General features: G+C 43.9%; 1 protein-coding gene across 28 annotated transcripts; it reads right to left on the bottom strand.

Moving 5' to 3' along the window:
- Positions 1–82: 82 nt before the first annotated feature.
- On the bottom strand, positions 83–25,764 carry pum2 (pumilio RNA binding family member 2). Of its 28 annotated transcripts, none has more exons than XM_090242358.1 (23): positions 25,258–25,764; positions 23,377–23,731; positions 22,580–22,648; positions 22,331–22,436; positions 17,699–17,886; positions 17,287–17,459; positions 16,706–17,021; positions 13,738–13,831; positions 12,902–13,009; positions 12,587–12,723; positions 12,280–12,400; positions 11,018–11,161; positions 10,400–10,690; positions 9,984–10,211; positions 9,368–9,635; positions 8,928–9,057; positions 6,618–6,752; positions 6,050–6,187; positions 5,277–5,402; positions 4,868–4,939; positions 3,550–3,671; positions 3,056–3,248; positions 83–2,539 (listed from the first exon to the last, which is right to left on the bottom strand). In XM_090242358.1, the coding sequence occupies exons 2-23, from the start codon at positions 23,716–23,718 to the stop codon at positions 2,408–2,410; spliced, it is 3,633 nt and encodes a 1,210-aa protein (XP_090098484.1). In that variant the 5' UTR covers positions 23,719–23,731; positions 25,258–25,764; the 3' UTR covers positions 83–2,407.
- Positions 25,765–26,024: the final 260 nt, after the last annotated feature.

Raw genomic sequence — 26,024 nt, 5'->3', positions numbered from 1 at the left:
AGTACTGTAGTTTGCGCAACACCAACTTCCTAAAAGAAGATATTGAAATAATTTTTTTTTAAAAAGGCACAGAAATAAATTATCAAATGTTAGAACGGTTTAATTATACAGCCACAATTCTGCTTCCAAAAAATGAGTCTTTTTTTCTTCATCTAAATGTCTGGAAATGTACATAAGGCCACCTGAAAATGTACAAGACTTTGACAGTGTGACAAAACTCATATGTTCATATTTATATAATTGACAATATCTTACATTTCTTTTGCTTACAAGGTAGTAGCTGTTCCAAAATACAGCACTCTTCTGTACAAAAATAATTCTGTCATATCCTGTGAAGTTTCCATGGCAGCAGAGGGGACCAGAAGCAGCCTCATTTTAAGTACAGAGCATTGGTGTTCCTTTAAAACTGTCACACGTCAGAAAGACAATATAAACAGGAGACGTTATAAAGCTCCGCATACAAAACCAGGCCGACCATTCTCATAACAGATTTAAAACAAAACCATGTCAGATCGAGGAGCCATAAAAAGATTGTTTTAAAATAACGCTTGATCAAATAAAACTGTATACATTATATTTGAGGGGAAAGGAGTGATGAATATACACACACACACATACATCAAAATGCACATTTAGGCAATTTTTTCCCCCAAAAGTGTAAAAGACATCCATTTACAGCATCAACGTTTACAAATGTACAACTGTACAGACAAAATAAAAAAGCATCACTACCAATTTATCAAGGCCTGTCAAACACCACAACTAGACTTTTGTCAATTAAACTTACACACTTATCAACTGCACATATACTACATGTATTCTACAATTATTCATATGAAGCAAAAGCCATTACTACTAGCGTCACAGAGGAGTTGTATAGCTTTTTAGATGGCCCCACTACTCACCCCACCTAATTCACTTGAATATTCAGACCAGAAGAAAAATTTAAATTAGGAATAACTAAATTAAAACAACCTCATGACGGTCGGTCTCGCATAAAACCATCCTGCTATTTTTCCTAATTTCATTCCCAATTCTACCCTCCGCTTTACATACTTGGGATGAGCCACTTCAAAAAAAAAATTAAATAAAAACTCTTACCCCAAGCCCCCTAGCCAAAAAAGCAACCATTTCATATTTACTCATACACAAAGATGCTATACATTTTTGCTAAACTATTTCTACGCAAGAGATGAATATTCAGTACATAAAGATACCGCTTCTAGGGCAGTGTTCATCTCAAAACTACAAGACAAATAGATGTTCCACAAAACATGATAAAGAAATCAGTCAAGTTATTAAAAACCTGTTACAGCATGCCTATGCTTACCCCCCACCCACACACGCCCCGGTCATTTACTGTAAAGATTACAACCAAGTTACACTTCCACTATACAAGCCAACCTTGTGCTCTGCTTCTGAAAGAGAATAAAACGTCCACGCTACCCGTGTCTGCTGTAAGCCCAAGCAGCCATTGAATGATCTGCGAGAAAAGAAAAAGACCGTATAGGTGGGATTTAGTGGAATCACTGTTGAATACCCATGCCATTTGTCGCCCGGAGCCGACTAGTCAAATCAAGCAAACAGTGTGAGAGAGAGAGAGAGAGATAGAGAGTGTAGGCCAGTCTGTGGAAAAACAGAGGCTTTTTTTTTTTTTTTTTAAATCGAGGCGATCACAAGCCGGCAAGTGGATGACACTCCACTAAAAATGAAGCACAAAGCATTGTAGGTGTTCAAGTAGAGACCAGTGGATGACTAACTCATTGGCACGAGAGACATAGTAATCGTCAGTGGGACAGATGGGTTTCATAATCTATCCATACTATGCAGTGCAAGAAGAAGAAATGGATCCATCAGCTGCTTTGGCATTGGGATCATTTTGTGGTAGTAGAAAGTTAATTATAACAGCTGATAGTAGTAATAAGTCTGGGTACAAAAACAAATGAAAAATTGTTTAAAAGGATCACTCAAGTTCGGCCTTATAAAGTCACTTGCTGGTGTAATTGTAAGAATTGTACATTATCAGCAAATGCGGTTCTTTTTTTTTTTCTACAGAGAATTTACAAGGTAAAAAAACTAAATGTACAGGATTATATAAGAAAAACCAGCCAGTTACATCATAAACAAATTGTGTGTGGGGGGGGGGGGGGGCTGTGCTTTACCCAAGAGATTGCCTGCAAAACTGTCTGCTACCCTCCATGGTGGCCACAAGCGCTGAGGGTAGCATTAGAGTGGCAGGGGTCAGATGTCACAGCATTTCACAGGTGACGTTTAAATCTTTTTGGTAATTCAGAGGGTGTCAAAGGTCAGCCCTGATGGCTCAGGAGCACCTCTTTACATAACTAGAAATAAGGTGAGGGGGGCAGCTCCTACTCTGGCCTTTAGTCAGTGGACACAGAAGGCAGGACTACATGAGGCCGTTGGTGGGCCCTCCGATGGGCCCCAGGTCAGAGCTACTCTTCATGTAGTATTTCTCTAGCTTGGCCAAGATGTGCTTGCCGTAGGTGTACTTGCGCAGGGTGGCGATGTGGGGCCGAATCTGGGGGAGCAGAGAGCAAAGATTAATTATACAATTTTTGGTGGGACTGGACCAATGAAGTTTAAAAGTTGTTCTTGTTTTAAAAACAATGCAGTCTGCCTTCCACTTAAAAAGTCTGCCATTGAAGGATGCTAAAACATAAAAAATGATGGGAGAGCAGTCTGGTCAACATTCCACATAATACTGGACTTCACAGAGCACGTGATTAGGAGAGACTCCTATGGCTAACAATTAGAACAACTTCAGAGTATCCTAACCATGTTGTACCCAAAATCACCAACCTTTGGTTGTATGACAATAAATTAACCTGGCTTAAACTATTCTGATTTAAATGAACAGGTAATAGGAGACGTGGGATGTGCTCACTAGGAACCAAAGCCAAGCAAACAGGCCAAAACGGGACTAACCTGAACTTCTCCAATGAGAAACACACATTTTCGTAGCAAAATGTTTCCCGTTGTGAAACGTATTGCACTAATGAATTCACCTCAGAGACGATTGTATATGGCAACCCACCTTGTGCATGATGATCTTGCGCTGGGCGGGCTCGGCCATGTCGATCATCCGCTGCACCACGTAGTTGGCATACTGGTCCTTCATCATGGTGTACAGGGCGCTGTGGGGGCCGTCCTTCTGGCAGCACACCTCGTCAATCAGCAGGGCCCGCTCGGCACGGGACGAGTGGATCACGCACTTCTCCACCACGTTACTGAAGGAGAGACGAGAGGCTACATGGGCCGGTGTCCTGGACACAGTCAGCCTAGTCCTGAACTAAAAACCAACTCACTGGAGAATCTACATTGAAAACCACCCCTAGAAGTCTCAGAATGTGACTCGTCTCACTCAGTGGAGGCTAGTGTCACTTTAAAAATGGCCTCATTGTAATGGCTGGAATGAAATAAAGGGAAAGCACATCTCTATGGATTTCACTCCCACCAGCTATGAAACTGTATATAAAATGAAGACAGCCCTGTGATTAGTAATGGGAGAACGAAAGGGTTTTGCCTTACCTTGCAAATTTGTGCTGGCTCAGGAGGAGCACTTTTCCGCGGACCTCTGCCACAATTTTGCTCTTATCTTCGGGTCTGCCGTGCTCCAGGACGTGCTGGATGACGTAGTTGCCGTACTGATCCTGCAGAGGGCGATGGAAACAGAAGACAGTGAGCGTGTTTGGGATCACGTTTCCCATTCCCCACAAAGGAAAACAATCAATTACATAATCTTGTAACGGCATTTAGTTCACCCCCACTATGGATTCAATCATTTACAGACAGTTGAGACAGATTTTCTTTTGACAGAAATCGATCATGACAACCCCGCAGAATTGTATCAATAGCACCACATCATTACCACAGATTAAGGTCAAAAGACCAGAGAGAGGCTAGTGATTCGTATGGGACACAGGCCTATACAGGTCCACGAGCAAACAGCTGCAGCTTTGTCCCTTCAGGGATGGCTGATAAAACCGTTATGGTTGTGAGGGAAAACCACCCAATACACCTAAACCTGTGCAGGAAGACAGACACTGAAACTCACCTGACCAGATAATAACATCAATAGTGCCAACATTTGACAATCTTAAATGATGACAATTCCTCACGAAAACAGATAATGCCAAAATGTTACAACTTCAATTCATTATTTCTCACTAATGCTTTAAGATACAAATGTCAAATATAAAGTCAACATATATATATTTTTTAAGTACATGTTTTGTCCTGGTTTCTTGGGGGGGAAAAATGCCCCCCCCCTCCCTATTTGATTTACAAACCTCCCCCATCATTTGGCATAATTGCTCTACATGGTCTGATGGACTTTACCCCTAAGTTCCAAGAACCCACAATTGAGTTCAAAGCCTATCAGACAATCCATGTCAATGTTGGGGGAGGGGGGGGGTCCAAATTGTGGCAAAACAAATGCTGTCGACTTAGGGAGTCTTTCTACCAAGCAGTGAGGAATAAACATTAGAGAAGGAAGAGAATAGAGCAGGAGGGAGGGGGAAAGAGGAAGAATCAGGAGGCGCCCGTGACCTAAGAGAGGGATTATCTAAACAGAGAGAGCCGAGAAGTGGGGTGCTGTGTATCCTCTACGTGACAGAACAGATTGTTTAGAAGCAAAGGAGAAAAAAAAAAAGTGGCGAGGGAGGAAGAGGCGTGCTCTGAGTTTAGAGGAGGAAAGAGGCCTGCAAAAGAGGGATAGAGAGTTTAGTGACGGTAAAAAGGCCTGTACTGTGTTAAAGCACACTGGTTGTTGAGAGAGAAAGAGAGAGAGGGGAGGGAGGTGACACGAGGACAACGTCCGCGTGGGAGGGAGGCGAATTGCTCTGACCTTAAACAGTGCGTCGCTGGACACTGTATAATATGTTTTGGGTGTCATCTCCAATGAAACGCCTTGATATTTCTAGATGGAATAAGTGGGGGGGGAGGGGGTAAAATTAACATAGGTCAGAGGTAGAAATCATTGACAGCATTCATACACTTATCCTTATCTGTCATTAACTGACAGGGCTCACAGTCATGTTCGTTAGGCACCAAAGGGAAGAAAACCTACTGAAACAGGGAGGGACTGCCGGGACTTGTCCAAAGAGAAATCAGACACAACCCAGGCTACACAGCAACACTAACAATGAAAACGTCACAAGAACTACAACACACACACAAAGCTTATCACATTGTCTGTATCTGGGTGACTTGGGGCTAGTTATGAGGAGACCAGGGGCTTAACTGGCTGCACTTACCTGGCCGAGCTGCTCAGAGTGCTGGTGCAGCTCCTCCAGGATGGGCAGGGTCTGCTCCTGGGTGCAGTGCTCCAGGATCCTCTGAATCACCCTGCAGCCGTAAGGGTGGGTGGACAGCACAAACACCTGCAGGGAAGAGACAGACAGCACACCTCAACAAAATGGGTGGCAGGATCCCTCAGGTCTAGATAAGTGCAAAATAAAGTAACGCTTCAGATAAATGGAATTAAGCAGAACATTGATTAAAGCGTAGAGTATGTTGTCATTAACTGGCACTCAATGTCGATATGTGAAGATTTGTTCAATTAAAAAAACAAAAATCACTTGAAAAGGGCCAAATGGGCCAGTCCATACATTGAATCCTAAGGAGAAAACATTTCTACTGTGCGTCTGGGTCAATTTTCAACAGATTAAGATTTTTCTGAAACGGGCAGGTACTGTTATTGGAGCTGGTCCAAAAAGAACAGATTTTCATTTCCAGTTGTAAAAAGTGTTGCTGCGGAGTGCCCTGCTGAACACGAGCCTAGCTACACCTATAACTACGGGTGCGTTTGTAAATTCACTCTGGCTATGTACTCCGATTTCAGAGCACTCTCGTCTGAGTGTGCCAGCGCACAGAATTACTAATGAATTTACAAACGCACAACACCCATTGAATATGGCCGTGTCAGTAAACGTCAGCAAAAAAACAAACAAATTGTTGCCAACAGAATCTCTCATTTTCTGTTACAAAATGTTTTTCCCATTGCATGCCCTATTGAATGGGCTCTCACCTGGCCCTGGAAGGCGTCGATGATGAACTGCAGGGCCTGGGGCTGGACACACTCGATACACTTCTGCACCACATGGTTCCCGTTCTGATCCTTCACACACTTCAGCACGTGGCCGTCCAGTTCTCGTACGATGTCACTCTGAGGAAGGGGATAGAGGAAGAGGAGTCATCTATCCATCCATCTATCCATTCTATGGGTCATTCCCATAGAAATTGAGTCATTCTATTATTCTGCTTCTACGGTACATACATCCATTCTCTTCCTTCTAATGGCTCATTGATAACAATCTAATTTCTACCATAGTCCTTAATGTCAAGGGCAATTTCAAAGAAGCTTAAGGCTTTTCAAAGTGGACCGAAAAGGTCACAGGATCATATTACACAGGTTTCTATCCATCCACCATGCTTACCGGAGAGTCTTATCAGAACTTATCAGAAGACAGTAACTGATAACCCTAGGGCTACGGCATGGTCAAAAGTAGTGCACTAGAAAAGGGAATAGGATGCCATTTGGGATGCATCCTAGAAGCAATAAAATAAATCTATTGAGAAGTGAAGATCCCACTTACAATTACCTGCTGGTCAGAGGAGATAGACTCCAGGGCCTTCTGGATGACCCGGCAGCCGTACATCTGCAGGGCCAGGGGCAGCACGTGGCCGCGGATACGCGTGGCCAGAGCCAGCTTCTGATCCGCACTGCCAAACTGCAGAGACAAACAATACTTCAATGACAGCGACTTGAAAGTTTGTTCGTTTTGATTGTTTGCATTTTATAATGTCCAGTAATTTAAAACAAAATGCTCTTTCCAGATAACTACTTTAGTGGGATACACTTATTGTACGGTTAAGATAATACAAGATTAATATTGAACCTGAAAAAGTAAGCCACAAGCTGCAATATCGGTGCTAGTAAAAATCTAATTATCAGACACGTGCTGGTTGAAAGCACACTAACAGTTGGATTTGGAGGTAGACCGATTAATCGGAATGGCAGATTAATTGGGGCCGATTTCAAGTTCATAACAATCGGAAATCGGTATTTTTGGACGATTTCTTTTTACACCTTTATTTAACAAGGCAAGTCCGTTAAGAACACATTATTATTTTCAATGACGGCGTAGGAACGGTGGGTTAACTGCCTTGTTCAGGGGCAGAACCACAGATTTTTACCTTGTCAGCTCGGGGGATTCAATCTTGCAACCTTACAGTTAACTAGTCCAACGCTCTAACCACCTGCCTCATTGCACTCCACGAGGAGCCTGCCTGTTACGCGAACGCAGTAAGCCAAGGTAAGTTGCTAGCTAGCATTAAACTTATCTTATAAAAAACAATCAACCAATCATAATCACTAGTTAACTACACATGGTTGATGATATTACTAGTTTATCTAGCGTGTCCTGCATTGCATTTAATCGATGCGGTGCATATTCATGAAAAAGGACTGTCCTTGCTCCAATGTGTACCTCTCCATAAACATCAATGCATTTTCTTAAAATCAATACGCAGAAGTATAGATTTTTAAACATGCATATGTAGCTAAAATAAATCCAGGTTAGCAGGCAATATTAACCAGGTGAAATTGTGTCACTTCTCTTGCGTTCATTGCACGCAGAGTCGGTGTATATGCAACAGTTTGTGCCGCCTGGCTCGTTGCGAACTAATTTGCCCACATTTTTACGTAATTATAACATTGTACAACCTTCAATGTAACAAGAATATTTAGACTGATGGAGGCCACCCGTTAGATAAAATACCGAACGGTTCCGTATTTCACTGAAATAATAAACGTTTTGTTTTCGAAATGATAGTTTCCGGATTCGACCATATTAAATGACCAAAGGCTGGCATTTCTGTGTGTTATTATGTTATAATTAAGTCTATGATTTGATATTTGATAGAGCAGTCTGACTGAGCGGTGGTAGGCAGCAGCAGGCTCGTAAGCATTCATTCAAACAGCACTTTTGTGCGTTTTGCCAGCAGCTCTTCGCTGGTGTAACCAATGTGAAATGGCTAGCTAGTTAGCGGGGTGCGCGCTAATAGCGTTTCAAACGTCACTCGCTCTGAGACTTGGTTCTACACCTGCATTGCTTGCTGTTTGGGGCTTTAGGCTGGGTTTCTGTACAGCACTGAGAAAGCAGCTGATGTAAGAAGGGCTATATAAATAAATGTGAATTGATTTGAGTAGTTGTTCCCCTTGCTCTGCAAGGGCCGCGTATTTTATGGAGCGATGGGTAACGATGCTTCGAGGGTGGCTGTTGTCGATGTGTTCTCAGTTCGGAAGCTATACTGTTACACTGGCATTACTAAAGTGCCTATAAGAACAACCAATAGTCATAGGTATATGAAATACAAATGTGTGTATAGAGAGAAATAGTCCTATAAATACTATATGAACTACAACCTAAAACCTCTTACCTTGGAATATTGAAGTCTCATGTTAAAAGGAACCACCAGCTTTCATATGTTCTCATGTTCTGAGCAAGGAACTGAAACGTTAGCTTTCTTACATGGCACATATTGCACTTTTACTTTCTTCTCCAACACTTTGTTTTTGCATTATTTAAACCAAATTGAACACGTTTCATTATTTATTTGAGGCTAAATAGATTTTTATTGATGTATTATATTAAAGTTAAAATAAGTGTTCATTCAGTATTGTTGTATTTGTCATTATTACAAAAAAAATAAAATCTAATAATAATCCCCAAAATATTGGCCGATTAAATCGGTATCGGCTTTTTTTGGTCCTCCAATAATCGGTATTGGCGTTGAAAAATCATAATCGGTCGACCTCTAGTTGGTATGGTATGAGCCAATGATATCACAAGTATCCAGAGTGGCATTGAATCTAACCCGACAACTTTGACCACAGTTCCCACCTCAAAGAACTTCTGGATGACGTAGTTGCCAAACACGTCTGTCATCAGCTGGTAGGCTGCTTGCAGGATCTCCCCAAACACCATCTGTCTCTCTGCTGGGGTGGCCCTCTCCAGCTTCTGTTGGATGAACCTGGACACAGGGGGGGGGGGGGGGAGCAAGAGAAAGAAAAGGAGGAAGAGGAGTTAAGAGCAACCTGAGCATTACAGTGATAAGTGTTGTTTTTCAACAGCATGATTGGAGGGCATAATATGCTGCAGAGGTTGTGTGAGTCTGTGTACCACTGTGTGTGCATGCGGCGTGAGAAAATGCATGTTCATTTTATGTGAGTGCGCTTGTGTACGTGAGAGAGACTTTGTGTGTGTGTGTGTGGTGTGAGAAAACGAGCTCATAGTATGTGAGAGACTGTGTCCATTCAGCCGTGCGTCTATTCGTCACCCACCTGGAGCCGTGCTGGTCCTGGGAGAACTCCACCATGTGGCCGGGCAAGTCACGCAGCTGCAGGTTGGGGAAGCGGTTGTTGCGGAAGTCTTCCAGCAGGCGGCTGCGCCCGCTGGGCATGACGTCTGAGCGGCTGTAGCGGGGCCGAGACGGCGGGAACAGCTGGCTGCTGGAGCTGAACAGGCTGGAGGTGCCCCCCGCACTGCGGTACTTGGCCTCCGCGCCGGGCGCCGCCGAGATGTAGCGCCCGCTGCCGTTCGTCAGCCCGCCTGGAGGTCGGGAATACCGGGAGGAAACAAAGGATGAGGGGGTGTTGCCATAGAGATAGAATTTCGACCCTCAGTACGTAGCTTGAATGGGAATTCCCCCTCTGGTCACTATTTCTATGCGTGTCTAGCCATCCACTTAGAGTGGTGTTGAGTACAGTGAACTAGACAGATTATATGTGAGAGAGAGAGAGATCTCCATACGGTGCAAAACCATTTCATCTTTTGAAGAGTGACTGACAGGGTGGCGACAAAACTTAATTGTGTATCACTGCATGAAGTTTTCTATCTGCCTGCTCATCTTATGTTCATGTCTATGCTCTCCAACGCATTTATTACAGCTGGTCTTACCCAGGTGAAGGCTGGAGGAGGAGCCGTGAGAGGAGGGCAGAGAGGGTGGGGGTGTGAGGGGGGAGTGGCCCGGTGTTAGGCCAATGGGACTGGGCGAGGAGTAGCCCAGGCTGTTGTAGAAGGGCTGACCAATGGGGGTGAGGCTGCTACCACCTCCACGCTTGTACAGGTCCGAGTTGGCCAGCAGGGAGTCCCGGCGAGAGACACTGCTGCTGGTGGAGCTCGACACTATGGGAGAGAGATGAAGACGGGGAAATAAGGAGACGGGAGAGAAAAAGAGGACAGCAGGGCATCCAAAGAGGTGGGGTACAGAATCTTTGGAAAATGCAATTAATTGTCAAGAGTGCATGACATCACATCTTATGTATGCTTTTTGCCATATGAACAATGAACCTGAAGGTTCCTTCTCCACTAACCTGAGGAGCCGAAGCCTCCGAGCGCCGAGCCCAGTCCCACGCCCAGTGAGCCGCCGGCACCGCTGAATCCTAGAGACGAGGTGGGCGGTGGAGCCTGGGAGGTGTGGGAGAACAGGGAGCTGCTCTGGGAGCTGGCCGGCACCGACCCAGAGCCGTAGAAGGAGCTGGAGGGTAAGCCCTGGTTCTGCTGCTGCTGGGGCTGCTGCTGGGGTTGGGACATGGAGCGGTACAGGCCGTTGGGCTGGGGGCCTGACATGTTGTTGCCTGAGCCGGACGCTGACGCCGCAGCCGCTATATAGACAGAGGGGAGAAAGAGGGATGGAAAGAAAAACCAGGTCACCACGGTTCAGTGTGGTGCCTATTTGGAGTAGACATGGGGTGGGGTGAGCACTATTAAAACTGCTGGATAGCCATGTTGGTATGAGCAATTCATCCACATCATTGTAAGATTGAGATTCTATTATAAAGCCTTGCTCAACTTTCACAAGCAAAGTACAGTAATATTGTGTTCACACTATCAACATGGCACTCATTCCACTAGCTGCTAAGCCGCCTCCCAAAACACAATTTCCCACAAACATTAGGAGAACACTGGGCCAGACAACCCGTGGTACTCACCAGCTTGCGCTGCGGCCTGTGGGTTGATGAGGAGCGGGGTTTGGACCAGGCGGACGGGCCCTCCCAGACCTCCGCGGGCCCCAGGGGCCATCACCAGGGTTCCGTTCTGGTCGTAGTAAGCGGCGGGGGCCAGCATCTGGTAACCTGGGTGGGCAGGAGACAGACAAACTGAGGGGAAACACACTGTGAAAACCAGCCTGGCAAGTGTGTGTTTGGTCTATGAAGTTGCGTGTGGTCTACGAAAGGGCTGAAGACGTGTTATCTTACTGCACCAGAATCAGAAGGGAAAGGCAGTTTGAAAGAGTATGTACACAAACGTATTCCAGAGGGAATATGAGACAAGCTTTCATATCAAATTACACCCCCCCCCCCCCCAACTAAAGCACTACACAGACCTGTTAAGCCTGTTAGAAGGGGCTAAAGGGAAACCTCAACATGCCTTGGAAGGCTTCAAGAGTGGCATAGATGCACATAATGCTGAGAGCCAGTATAATATATTCACATGCTACTCTTCACCTCTCACCCCTTGGGTAAACTCCAGACCTGTACACGACTGGCTGTGTTGTACTTTTCACACTACCGCACCGACCCAAACCAAACGCTGCCTGCTCGGATATCCTCTTTTGACATTGTCCTTTGTTCCTGCAATTATGTGGCTGCTTAACCAGGCCTGCTCAGTAGAGCTTGGCTTGGCTCAGTAGTGTTCAAATCAAATTTTATTTGCGCCGAATACACACGCGCCGAATACACACGCGCCGAATACAACCTTACAGTGAAATGCTTATTTACAAGCCCTTAACCAACAACGCAATAAAGAAAAACAACAAATAAATAAAGAGCATCAGTAAAATAACAATAGCAATGCTATATACCAGGGGGTACAGGTACAGAGTCAATGTGGAGGCTATATACCAGGGGGTACAGGTACAGAGTCAATGTGGAGGCTATATACCAGGGGGTACAGGTACAGAGTCAATGTGGAGGCTATATACCAGGGGGTACAGGTACAGAGTCAATGTGGAGGCTATATACCAGGGGGTACAGGTACAGAGTCAATGTGGAGGCTATATACCAGGGGGTACAGGTACAGAGTCAATGTGGAGGCTATATACCAGGGGGTACAGGTACAGAGTCAATGTGGAGGCTATATACCAGGGGGTACAGGTACAGAGTCAATGTGCGGGGGCACCGGTTAGTCGAGGTCATTTGTAAATGTAGGTAAAAACCTGTGTGTGCTCAACTAACACTACTCAGTCACTGACCTGGCATACCAGCGTAGGCGAGGGCAGGGTTGGCAGCGGCAGCTGCTGCCAGAGACTCCTGCTGGCTCTGTTGGCCCTGACCAGGGGTGAGAGGGCGCTGGTTGTTCCCGGGGCGCATCACCTGGAGAGAGAGAGAGGGAGAGAGAAGATCAAGGGGTTACACCACAACCGAACTTAAAATGACTTGAGTCATCTGAGGGAAAATGTACAAGATAAATCATGGTCACTTCCAATACACCTTTGGCTATAACGCTTAACCCTTAAATTAATTATCTAGTTAGCTGCTGTTAATTGGTGAAATGCCTACCTGTTGCTGTCCTGGCCCCGGTCCTTGATTGGATCCCTGCTGGTTAGCGTTGTGACTGGCAGCCTGTTGCTGGAAGAGGTTGGCAGGGTACACGCCCCAAGGAACACCATAGTACTGGGGAGGAACCACTGTAGGCCCTAAGGGAAGGGAGTCCTCAGTTACTACTACCAAACCTGTGGTATGAACTTGCAATTCAATACAGAAGATTATACACTCACAAAGCAGTAAAGCAGCTTTTGATGACAGTACCCACTCAGAGTGAAAGAGGTGCTATGTATGAATACAGTTTGTGTGTGTGTGTGTGTGTGTGCTAACCGGCAAGTGTAGCTGCTGCGGCCAGTCCTGCAGCGGTGTAAGGGTCGGTTCCGGGGGGTCCAGTGTTGATGATGTATGGGTTTGGCACGAACGCGGGAGCAAGGCCGGCTGAAGAAAACCTCCAGTTAGCAGTGTGTCCAAATTGAATAACACATCATCCGATATCAAATTGCCGTCAAAACCACAATTACATTTTTTTTAATATATATTTTTAAGTATGGCATTCAGGACATTTTTACGTACAAAACATTCAGACGGAATACTACACCAATAAAAGGTAATACTACCCAATCTGGCACAAATATGCGTGTGTGCAGTTTGGAGCCAAATAATGAATAAATCCACAGTACATTACTGTATATAGTAATCAAAACTACAATCATAATTCAGGGGGTGCTTGTATTGTTGCTGGGCAGCAGCCAGGGTAGAACATCTAGAACCTACCAAGGTGTTGTTGCTGGGCAGCAGCCAGGGTAGAACATCTAGAACCTACCAATGTGTTGTTGCTGGGCAGCAGCCAGGGTAGAACATCTAGAACCTACCAAGGTGTTGTTGCTGGGCAGCAGCCAGGGTAGAAAATCTAGAACCTACCAAGGTGTTGTTGCTGGGCAGCAGCCAGGGTAGAACATCTAGAACCTACCAAGGTGTTGTTGCTGGGCAGCAGCCAGGGTAGAACATCTAGAACCTACCAAGGTGTTGTTGCTGGGCAGCAGCCAGGGTAGAACATCTAGAACCTACCAAGGTGTTGTTGCTGGGCAGCAGCCAGGGTAGAACATCTAGAACCTACCAAGGTGTTGTTGCTGGGCAGCAGCCAGGGTAGAACATCTAGAACTTACCAAGGTGTTGTTGCTGGGCAGCAGCCAGGGCATACTGTTGCTGCTGGGCAGCAGTGAGCTGCTGGACAGTCAGATGGTTGGACCTCTGGAACAACTGGACAACAAACAGAACAAGTTAGACACATTAATACCCAAGCTTCCACTACTCTCAGGGACAGGGAAGCGAACTGGTAAGGACCCAAAAAGGTGACAAACTACTTGCATTTAAAATTATACACATTTGATCAATCTCAATATTCCTAACTATCCAAACCACAATAAACTTTATTGTCCTGGGGTTGGGGGGGGGGGGGGGGGGGGGGTTGGACTCTTTGGTCTGGGTTTAAAGCTACAGTACGTAACTTTTTGGAAGAGTCGACACAAAGAAAAGTGAACTATAGATCTGTCACTCATTAAAAGCATGTTCAAGAAGCAGATCCTCAAGGTAGATGGATTATTTTAAATATGTTATTGGACAATAAACAGACATGGCTTATTAACCTATACGGTCCGAATAATGATGATCCAGGCTTCTTTGAAAATATAAGAATTTAACACTAGACTGTATTATTATGGTGGGAGATTTTAAATACGGTCTTAAATACCTCTATGGGCCGTAAAGGAAATCACACTACTAACTATCACCCTCAGGCACTTAAGGAAATCATGAATGTCATGGATATATTGGAATTAGTGGATATATGGAGACTTAAATACCCTGACCTAGTGAGATATACTTGGCGGAGGCTTAATCAAGCTAGTCGTCTTGACTACTTTCTTATACCATTCTCTCTGGCACCAAAAGTTTAAAAAGTGTTGATGGGGACAGAATGCGGTCGGATCATCACATAATTTACATATATATTACTCTTACAGAATTTCCACGTGGGCGAGGATATTGGCAATTTAATCAAAGCCTACTAGATGATAAATTGTTTAGAACTAGGACAGAATAATTTATAACTGACTTTCAGACGTAACATAGGTACAGCCAATCCCCTTATTGTATGGGACACTTTTAAGTGTGCCTTTAGAGGCCATGCAATTCACTACTCATCTATAAAACAAAAGCAATTTAGATCAAAAGAGTCCATATTAATAAAGGAAATTGAAGGACTAACATTTACAGTTAGATAGCAATAAAAACAATAGCATAGAGGCACAGAATAAGTTAGAGGAAAAACAAAAAGAAATGGAGGAAGTTATTCCAGAAAGATCCAGTGTAATATATTATAAAAATCAAGCGAACTGGAAGGAATATGGGGAAAAAACAAATGATGGAGTCGTGCATGATTCACCAAATTATATTTTGAAAGAGGAAGTAAAGTACTTTAAGAATATGTTTGTGTTTCAGGCTCCTCCATCTCCACTAACTGAAACTAATTGTATGGATTTTCCCCCTAATAATATTGTAAAATTAACATCTGTACAGAAAGACTAATGTGAAGGACAAATTACAGAGGAGGAACTACTTGATGCAATTGGGGCCTTTAAGGATGGGAAAACTCCAGGGCTGGATGGCATATCAAAAAAAAACTTTTGATATACTCAAAAGGACCATTATTAGCACGTTTTAATCACTCGTATATAGATGGTAGATTATCAGACAAGCAACAAGAAGGTCTGATAACATTATTACTGAAACAGGACCCAAGTGGTGTGTATATATAAAGATCCAGTCCATTAAAAAAATTGGAGACCTCCTACACTTCAGTGTTGTGATGGTTTGCTTTATCTTGGCCAGGTCGCAATTGCAAATGAGAACTTCTAAACTAGCCTACCTGGTTAAATAAAAGTTAAAAAAACAAAAACATTGCACACCAGGAAGAGAGTTGTGTTCGGCTAGCAGTGTTTCTGCAGCGGTGTTTGCAAATCGATTGATAGAAATCCTTATGATATCATTCTGTAAGGTAGACCTACTTTGCAGTCAACATTTAATTGGGAAGTTTTTTGGGGGGAAAGCCACTAGGTTATGCAGACATTAAAGTCATGCTAACTGGCTACACAACACAGAGGTGCACAGAAACAGGCAGTACTTCAGAAAGTTGCAGGAAATAAGAATCACTGATGCGTTGTTTGTCGGGTTCACCAAGGGGTCATGAAAAGGGTTGTACCAAAATGTTTGATGTATTAGAATAATTGATTATGCTTATGTTTTATTAATAGAAGGAGAGGGGTTATAAGACCCCTCCCTCACATTTATAGGGTCCTTGACTACAGATTAACAATATATATATATATATATATATATATATATATATATATATATATATATATATATATATATATATTCATTATATAGTTTTATAATTGTTCCACAGTTGTTTGCTCGCTCTCTTATAATGTGTGACAGACAGAACTCTGCAGGGGAGTGTGGAAGATAAGAGACTACTCAGACATTCCACAATAAATCAACTTTGGGGAGGGGACATTTATTGCCTAGCTTTGAGATAAACACTGAAACTCTTATGTTTGTATAGCTGTGGATGCAGGGCTTTGGTCTCAGGAGTAAAAAGGTAATGACGTAGTCAGTGACATCACTAAGGCGGGACTTCAGTTTAATAAAACAACTTGAGACCTTTTGTTTGATGCAGAACTTACTCAGAAACATGTGTGCTATGTTCCTGTTTGTCAACAATTGCATTAAAGGTTTTTGAATGATTTAATTAAAGATAGTCATAATGCTAATTTCATCAATGAACCAATGATTGACAAGGATGAAGAAGAAACAAACCCTAACATGTTCATGAATTGTGAGAAACTGCAATATAACTTATTTTCTAATAAGTTCAACACATTTAACTTTCTGTGCTCAGTCAATGATTGATAGGACACAGACCCCCACCCACCCAAAAAACATTGTTCCTTCAGATCTCCAGGTCTATTGGAGATCAAAACAGCTCATATCACCAAAAAGTGACAGGTTTACATCAACCTATGCACTAGAGAGAAATGTAGTCCCTCGTTACTACTTCTTGGTTCAACCCACCTGCTGCTGGGAGTTGTAGTCAAACAGGCCGACGGGGGTGCCGGAGGAGTCTACCTGGATCTGGTTGCCGGCGTAGTCGAACTGGAGTGACTCCACACCCTGCTGCTGCTCCATGTTGCCCATGTTCTGGGCCTCCTGGCTCTGGAAGTCCTCCTGCTGCTGGGGTTTGCTCTGGGGCTGCATGGTCTGGTGCTGGAGGTGGTGTTGCTGATGCTGGTGCTGCTGGTGCTGGACCATCATCTCCAGTCCGGCCTGGCCAGGGCCCATCCTCTCCACCGCCTCGGTGGGGGAGGCCTGGCGACTTCCTGGGGTGGGACTGGAGGGGGGGGCGACGGGAGCAGTACATGTGACGATATGGTCTTTGAGGCTTTGTTCACAACTATCTCCCTGCAAAGTCTGCCTTACAAGATCGGTTTCTCTTTGAAGCAAAAGGATTAAAATGTCTAATCGGCATAATTCAAATAACTTTCATTTTTCAAAAAGGTCTCTATGTGCGGTGACGGATTGGTAAATAAAATATCTCAATGATAATTTCATGGCCCCCCATTCACCCCCCAATAACCACTAAAAATGGCCCATACTTGAAGTCTTTGCAGTCTCTGTCCATGCCATTGAGCAGGCCTCTCCCATTGGCCTTGGCTGCATCACTCTCCTCTCCCACTTTCATTTCTGGGCTCTTGTCCTCTTCAAACGGAGACGTCTGGTCTTGGGCGTTACCTTTCTCCCTCCCGTCCGGGTCAGCGTCCCCGCCGCCCTACAAAGCAAAAATAAATCAAACATTCAGAAGGCTTGTTCCTCCAAACAGACGCAACGCTCCATCAGAGAACAAGAGGCTAGGCCCTAAGCAATAAGAATTTGATGTTGGATTTCTGGAATAACTCTAGACCTGACAATTTTTGTATCACTACTGAAGCCGATGTAGATCTTCTGTTGGTTCTGAGTGGATTGGCGTAAAGGGCAGAGAGCGAAAGAGACCTTGGCAGAAAGACTTACGTAGCCACCGTTCCTGTAGCGGCCATCCATCTTGTCCCCGGGGGAGGAGCTCAGGACGTACTCCACCATGCTCACGCCCAGGCCTCCGCCCTCGGAGCGAGGGGAGAGCACGGAGTTGGCGTCGCCGTTCCCATGGAAACCCTGTCCGGGTCGTCGCTGCACCATGATTGGTTGGGACACAGAGTGATCTGCTCAGAGGAAAATAATAGACAGCCAGGAAGGTGAGACATGGAGATTGTCCTGGGTCAATGCAGAGACAACCCTTCTCAAAGAATAGGAGTTTCAGCAGATTTAAAAAACATTTTTAAAAAGCTATTGGCATGGTCTTCATGGTACCAGTTCAACTATGTATTATCTCTACGTAACTAAAAGTAATCCCCAAAAGTAATTATTCATCACGAGAGGGCCATAAACAATAACTCAGCAAAAAATAATATCCTTTTTTCAGGGCCCTGTCTAAGAATTTGTAAAAATCCAAATAACTAAACAGATCTTCATTGTAAAGGGTTTAAACACTGTTTCCATGCTTGTTCAATGAACCATAAATTCATGAACATGCACGTTGCTCGTTAAGCCACGAACAGCTTACAGACGGTAGGCAAATAAGATCACAGTTATGAAAACTTAGACCCCTAAAGAGGCCTGTCTACTGACTCTGAAAAACACCAAAAGAAAGATGCCCAGGGTCCCTGCTCATCTGCGTGAATGTGCCTTAGGCATGCTGCAAGGTGCCTTAGGCATGAGGACTGCAGATGTGGCCAGGGCAATAAATTGCAATGTCCGTACAGTAAGACGCCTAAGACAGCGCTATAGGGAGACAGGACAAACAGCTGATCGTCCTCGCAGTGGCAGACCACGTGTAACACCTGCACAGGATCGGTACATCTGAACATCACACCTGCGGGACAGGTACAGGATGGCAACAACAACTGCCCAAGTTACACCAGGAACGCACGATCCCTCCATCAGTGCTCAGACTGTTCGCAATAGGCTGAGAGAGGCTGGACTGAGGGCTCATAGGCCTGTTGTAAGGAAGGTCCTCACCATCAACAACGTCACCTATAGGCACAAACCCACCGGCGCTGGACCAGACAGGACTGGCAAAAAGTGCTCTTCGTTGGCCATGGCAGAACACTGACATTCCTGTCTTGCAGGAAATCACGCACAGAACGAGCTGTATGGCTGGTGGCATTGTCATGCTGGAGGGTCATGTCAGGATGAGCATGCAGGAAGGGTACCACATGAGGGAGGAGGATGTCTCCCCTGTAACCACAGCGTTGTCATGGCAGGCAATCTCAACAAACGCAGTCCGATGATGCTGTGACACTTCCCCAGACCGTGACGGACCCTCCACCTCGATCCCGCTCCAGAGTACAGGCCTCGGTGTAACGCTCATTCCTTCGATGATAAACGCGAATCTGACCATCCCCCCTGGTGAGACAAAACCGCGACTCGTCAAAGAGCACTTTTTGCCAGTCCTGTCTGGTCCAGCGACGGTGGGTTTGTGCGCATAGGCGACGTTGCTGCCGGATCTCAATCCCATTGAGCACGTCTTGAACCTGTTGGATCGGAGGGTGAGGGCTAGGGCCATTCCCCCCAGAAATGTCCGGGAACATGCAGGTGCCTTGGTGGAAGAGTGGGGTAACATCTCACAGCAAGAACTGCCAACTTTGGTGCAGTTCATGAGGAGATGCACTGCAGTACTTAATGCAGCTGGTGGCCACACCAGATACGGACTGTTACTTTTGACCCCCCCCCCCCTCCCTTTGTCCAGGGACACATTATTAAATTTCTGTGGAACTTGTTTTGTTTATGTCTCAGTTTCATACAAATATATAATTTTTATTATAATATTTTCGTATTCTCTAACTATTAAAATTTGAAATGACTAGTATGCTTTTTAAAAATAAAATGCAACATGTAAACAGTTGGTCCCGAGTTGCATGACAAAAAGCTTATTCTCTCTCAAAATTTGTGCACATATTTGCTTACATGCCCGTTAGTGAGCATTTCTCCTTTGCCAGGACAATCCATCCACCCACCTGACAGGTGTGGCATATCAACATATCAAGCTAATTAAACAGCATGATCATTTCACAGGTGCACCATGTGCTGGGGAAAATAAAAGGCCACTCTAAAATGTGAAGTTGTCACACAACGTCAGTCCCAGCTTTGAGGGAGCGTAAAATTGGCATGCTGATTACAGGAATGTCCACCAGAGCTGTTGCCAGATAATATAATGTTCATTTCTCTACCACAAGCCGTCTCCCATGTCGTTTTAGAGAATTTGGCAGTATGTCCAACCGGCCTCACAACCGCAGACCACGTGTGACCACGCCAGCCCAGGACCTCCACATCTTGCTTATTCACCTGAAGGATCGCCTGAGACCAGTCCCCCGGACAGCTGATGAAACTATGGGTTGGCACAACTGAAGAATATTAGGCAAGCTCATCTGCATGCTTGTCGTCCTCACCAGGGTCTTAACCTGACTGCAGAGCGGCGTCGTAACAGACGTCAGTGGGCAAATGCTCACCTTTGATTGCCACAATGGAGAAGTGTGCTCTTCACAGATGAAACCCGATTTCAACTGTACCGGGCAGATGCTTGCTTCCTGCAGGAATGTCTACCAGAGCTGTTGCCAGATAATTGAATGTTAATTTCTCTACTATAAGCCGCCTCCAACTTAGTTTTAGAGAATTTGGAAGTACATCCAACAGGTCTCATAACCACAGACCACCTGTATTTTGTCGTCTGGGCGAGTGGTTTACTGATGTCAACGTTGTGAACGGAGTGCCCCATGGTGGCGGTGGGACTATGGTATGGGCAGGCATAGGCCAAGGATAATTAACAAAATTGGGACAATTTGAATGCAGAGATACGAAATCATGAGGCCCATTGTCGTGCCAGTCATCCACCGCCATCACCTCATGTTTCAACATGCCAATGCACAGCCCCAAGTATGCAAAGGAGTTGTGTCGCACTGCATGAGGCAAATGGTGGTGACACCAGATACTGACCGCTTCTGATCCACGCTCATATTCTTTTTAAGGTATGTGACTAACGGATGCATTGTCTGTATTCCCCAGTCATGTGAAATCCTTAGATTAGGGCCTAACGAATTAATTTCAATTGACTGATTTCCTTATATGAACTGTAACTTAGTAAAATTCTTCCTTTTTGCATGTTGCATTTATATTTTTGTTCAGTGTAGGATAACCAAATAATAAAGTGACCAACTATAAGATTTCACCTTCCTTATAACTGTAAAATTCATATTTGTATGTTTAATGTTAGAATTTTGGGGGGCATATTTTCTGAAGGTCTTTTGATCAAAATGTCGCTGTTCATGTCTCACAGAGCCGTAGCGTGGCTACCTGAACTTGTTAGGAACTAGCCTTTCATCTCATATGTCTGACAAACAAACAATGCTTAAAAAAAATGTATCTGTGAATTTTGAGATTAATGGCTATAAATCGATCTCAATGTACTACAGCGATGAAGCCACGCTCTCCTGCTGTGCTATGATGTAAGGATTGCAGACATGTGCTTTGCCAGTGCTTGTGACATAGGGTTCAGCCAGGAGTTGGACAGTCGAAGAGCAAAAGAAATGGTAGGAGGGCTATCCCAGCTTCAAGTGGTTTCAGATTTCACATCCTACTTCACACCGGCTCAAATATACTATGGTGTCAGTAGGAACCAGCCAATTTGATATAGTGTCCACAAAAATATCAGTCGGAACCAGTACCATGCAGATCCCCTAAACAGACATTACATCCAAGAGGTTAAAGCTGAAATGTCACTTTTTGGGTGACTCTGACCAAATTCACATAGGTATGCGTGTTATAGATCTGTCATTCTCATTGAAAGCGGGACTAAGAAGCGGTAGATCTGGTCAATGTTTGCCATTTCTATGCTTCCGCTCTTAAGTTTTGCTTTTGCGTCTTTTTCACTTACGGTTTTGTACACCAGCTTCAAAAAATATATTTTACAGCAGTTTAGATGGTACAATGATGCTCTACACCAGGAATAATGAACTAGATTCAGCCGCAGCCCAATTTCTCTCTTGAGCAGATGGTCAGAACATAATTACAAATAATTTGTAGACTGCAAATTGACCACAAGAAGCACAAACAGATATATTTGACTAAAACAATCTCAACCTTGCTTACATTTGTATATGATCATGTCATATCTCTTTATTAAGCGTGGGTAATACTTGGGAACAGATTTCTTGAATTAAAAATCACTTGGAGCTGATTTCCTGGTGTTTAAAAAACCCCATTTAACAGTATTTTATGTCCAACAGTGAAAATTCCACACACACTATATATCTATATAGAGATTTTTGTTTGTGCTCAGAAAACCTGGGGGGGGGGGGGGTAAATCAACCGGCGAAAGTTGAGGAACCTTGCTCTACACTACAGTATACTGTTTTGTCACATAAAAAGAGAAATGATGATAACTATTAGAATTTTAGCAGCCAGGAAATTGTGGTGCAATTTCTGCATAGTGCCTCTAAGAATGTATGCATATGGGGGAGCCAAGGGGTTGATAAAAATAAAATTGGTTCTCAAAAAGCCCCGAGGGTAAATCAAACAGACAAACAAGCAGAGGCATAGAAAACCACTCACGAGAAGATCCCCAAGCATTCTCCCGCCATTCCTCTCCAAGGAGCATCCCTTTCCTTCCATCCTTGGACAAGTCATCCGAATCCCACAGTTTTTTTGCTGGCAGGAGCTGTAAAGAGAAGGCAAAATGGCTACTTGGACATTCTCGACATTCTAGGTCACCGTGGGAAACTTCAATGGAAGATGTAGCACAGAATCTATCCTAGTTTTAAAGGGAAGAAATGTGAGATGTTGTGGTGGATCTCAACCTACCTCACCCATGCCCCTGGACTCCAAAGCAAGGGCTTGAAAACCATAGTTCATCTCATCCACAGTTCGAACCTGAAAAAAATAATAATGTGGCTTCAGTCAGAGCACATACACAATTCAACCTGGCAAAAATGGTATCCTCATTCATGGTAAGCTAGTTCTGGACATCATATTGAAATTGGAGGAACACAAATTGATACAACACAAATTGATGCAAACTCCAGCCACACTTACGAGGTTGTCCTATACAACAAAGACTTATGAGTCTAAATAAATTACCATGTTCACTAAAAAGTAATACAAATCCTACTACTGTATGGGTTGTTAAAGCATAGGATGAGTTACAAATCTGAATTATATCCTTAGATAGAGATCACTGACAGAGACCCCCCCCCTCCCTCCCTCTTTACACAGACACATACTTCCCAAGTCAGTTGTTGTTGTCGTCAACAGGCTAGGTGTTTACTGGGAATGGAACATAATCCTTCAAACTTTCACGTGCAACTTTGAAAATTAGTTTAACAAGCCATTAGAATGAACCACTAGGATATTTGACAGGCTAATGCTTGCTACAATGAATATTTGTTGAATGATTTATATGAAACAGAAGCAAGTGTAGCTTTCTAAAGAGTGGGAAATCTTTGGCTGGTGCAATTTATGTCATGCTCTGGACTGAAACGGCAAGGGTCTCTTGTGGTAAAGTAGTTTCTAGAAAGTAGAAGATCTGCTTCATTCAAATATTTTATTATCAAACAGGAAGCTTGTAGCCAAGTAGTTTGGCTCTGGCAAAACCATTGTACCTGGTCAACGTGGTTGCCGTCTCCAGTGGGCCAACGGTGCTTGCTGGAGGTGCAACCTCCCAGCTGCTCCCCAGGCTGCCTCTGGAAGAAGTAGCCCACTGTGGCATCATCCTGAGAGCGCCCACTTAGTGGAGGCTGTGGGGTACCTGGGATGGGGTTGGGTCCCTGCAGACGGTGTGGCCCTCCGGGACCCTGACCTGCAACCCCCATGGCAGCCAGGGATCCCCCTCCGTGAACTCTGACGCCCCCGGCTTCAGGAGCACCGTTTGTGTGCAGCATCCCGCCTCGTGTCTCCTGCCAGGCCACGTCATTCATACCTAGGATGCTGCATGGAACGCTCATTCCACGGGGAAACCTGTGGAGGGGGAAATAACAGAACATGTGTGAGTAGAGTTGCTTTACATTGCATATGGATAGCACTTATCAAACATCATGTACATACACTAACCTGAGGTTTCTGATATCGAATGTATTTGTATTTATTAGGAATCCCTTCAATGCTTATTGAACCAACATATACACAGTCTTTCTTTGGTCCCCAACAGAGAGTTTCCTTGCTTTGTTTCATAAGTTACAATAACATTTGTAAATTGACACACTGAAAGGTCTGTAGAACTTCAGCATAAAGCACTAGCAGCTAGTGTCAATCTAAGGTAACAATCTTCTCTGGGGACGTTGTCTGCCCTTCCTTTGACTTGGTTACCTAGCTTGCTAGTTAACTTATTAAGTGGCTAGCTATTACATTAATAAACTTGAGCTCGTTGCTAGCTAGCTAACAAACTAATAAATATTCAGTGTCCGAAAGTCCGTGTAATACGCAATTTGGCCTTCTTAGCCATAATAGGTAACATCGATCGCTAACATGGTCAAAATTAACTAGCTAGCTATAGATAGTGGAAACCAATCTCTTGATAATAATCAAAACAATGTTAGGTAACGTTAGATGGATAACGTTAACTAGCTCTCCAAGCTAGCTAAATTAGCTAGCTTGCTAAATAACTTGTTAGCGTAGCCAATCGAACAATGAATGTCTGCCCACCGAGTGCTCAACTCTTCGGTGTCGGGTGTGTGTTTCGACATATTACAGGCAGCATGTAGCTAGCTAGTTAACGTACTGTACTGTGGATTAGTTTGGCTAGTTTAAAAAAAAAAAACTTGTCTGAATGTTAGTTATCATGCGAAATGTATACATTCGCCAACGTACGTTTCCTGGCAACATAACATAGAGATAGTTAACAATTTCTCTGTTCCGGACAACGGGCTAGTTCACTGGAAAAACAACCGTTCGTGAACAACGTTAGCTAGCTATCATTAGCGGTTAGCTACCTGACGTTAGTTAGCTAGCTATACTGACAGAAGCCAAGTTAGCTAGCTAGCTAGCTAGCGTTAACAGTTCACCTGTAAATCCAGCGTCAATGTTGAATTTGTTAAATGAACTAATTTAACTAGCTAGTCAGATAACTAGATTTGTTGATGCTACCATGGCTAGCTAGGCAGATTAAGGAAGGCCTCTTACCTTTTCAGTTTGATAATAAAAATAAATAAAATACCACCCAAAAATTACTAGCTAGCTATTGTAGTTAAATAAGTGCATACAATAAAAACATAGCTCTCCGTTGTTCACACGCCGCTGAACAGTTGTAATCAAACGTTTTTAACCGAGCGAACCATACAAATGCCGTCTGGTGAGCTGCATTAACAAAACACCATTGCTGCTGGGTAACTACACACTCACTAACAACATGGCCCCCCTCCAAGTTCCAGAGGGGCCTTACCCGCTAAACAAAAGGGGGAAATTCTCAACGACCACGGCAATAATCCACGTTTAAAATAGTGAGAATAAGTACAACATCGCATTATAGACATTTAGAAGATACTCACGCGCTGTCTTTTCGGTAGAAGAGCGATGCTTGTACAAAATGTCAGGGGTATAAATGTATATTGTTTTGTATCCGTGGAGATCGGTGTTTTAATGATTTGGGATTGAACATGCAATATATAGGAGTTTGACTATATCACGCTAGTGCCCTCCCTGCAGCCTATTATGCATATTGTACGTTAAATAGACCCGCGCATAGTACGTCAATTAAACCCGCTATTTGCAATTATAATACAATATAAAATAATACCCACTCATAAATTCTCAATTGTTGACATGTGATAGCATATGCATGATTTATCCGTATCAATAAAAGTATTCTAGGGAGTCGTTTCAGTAAATGCTGATCAATATTTTTCATGGTGGTTAATGAATATAACAATGATTGTTATAATTCTATAGGTGTAACTAAAATCGACGAAGACACACGTTCCTATGCTTCTATCTCTATGTAAATGAGAGAGGGGGGTTGTGAGGAACATAGATCTGCCCGTGCTAAGGCCCTGAACAAAAAAAACGTGGCCTATGGCATTGTTATCTTGGGAGTTGATGGCCAGTTGAAATATTTTAGTATTAGTATGGTCGAAGCCTTTTCTGCCCACTGTAGCCTATTGTAGTCTACAGTTTAGGACAGTGCCTGTGTGTTTGACAGAAGGATAAACTAGTGGCATATGCCCATGTCAAATGATTTTTCATCAATTAAATTATGTGATTATGAATTATGAAACATTTATTGAAACATTTTTTATGGTGTATGAAATATCCCAAA

The sequence above is a fragment of the Oncorhynchus mykiss genome, chromosome 8 (genome assembly GCF_057628025.1).
Source record: "Oncorhynchus mykiss isolate SJ-2025 chromosome 8, ASM5762802v1, whole genome shotgun sequence".
Lineage (NCBI taxonomy): Eukaryota > Metazoa > Chordata > Actinopteri > Salmoniformes > Salmonidae > Oncorhynchus > Oncorhynchus mykiss.
The sequence above is the reverse complement of the archived record's forward strand: the minus strand, read 5'-3'. Positions and strand labels throughout refer to the sequence as shown.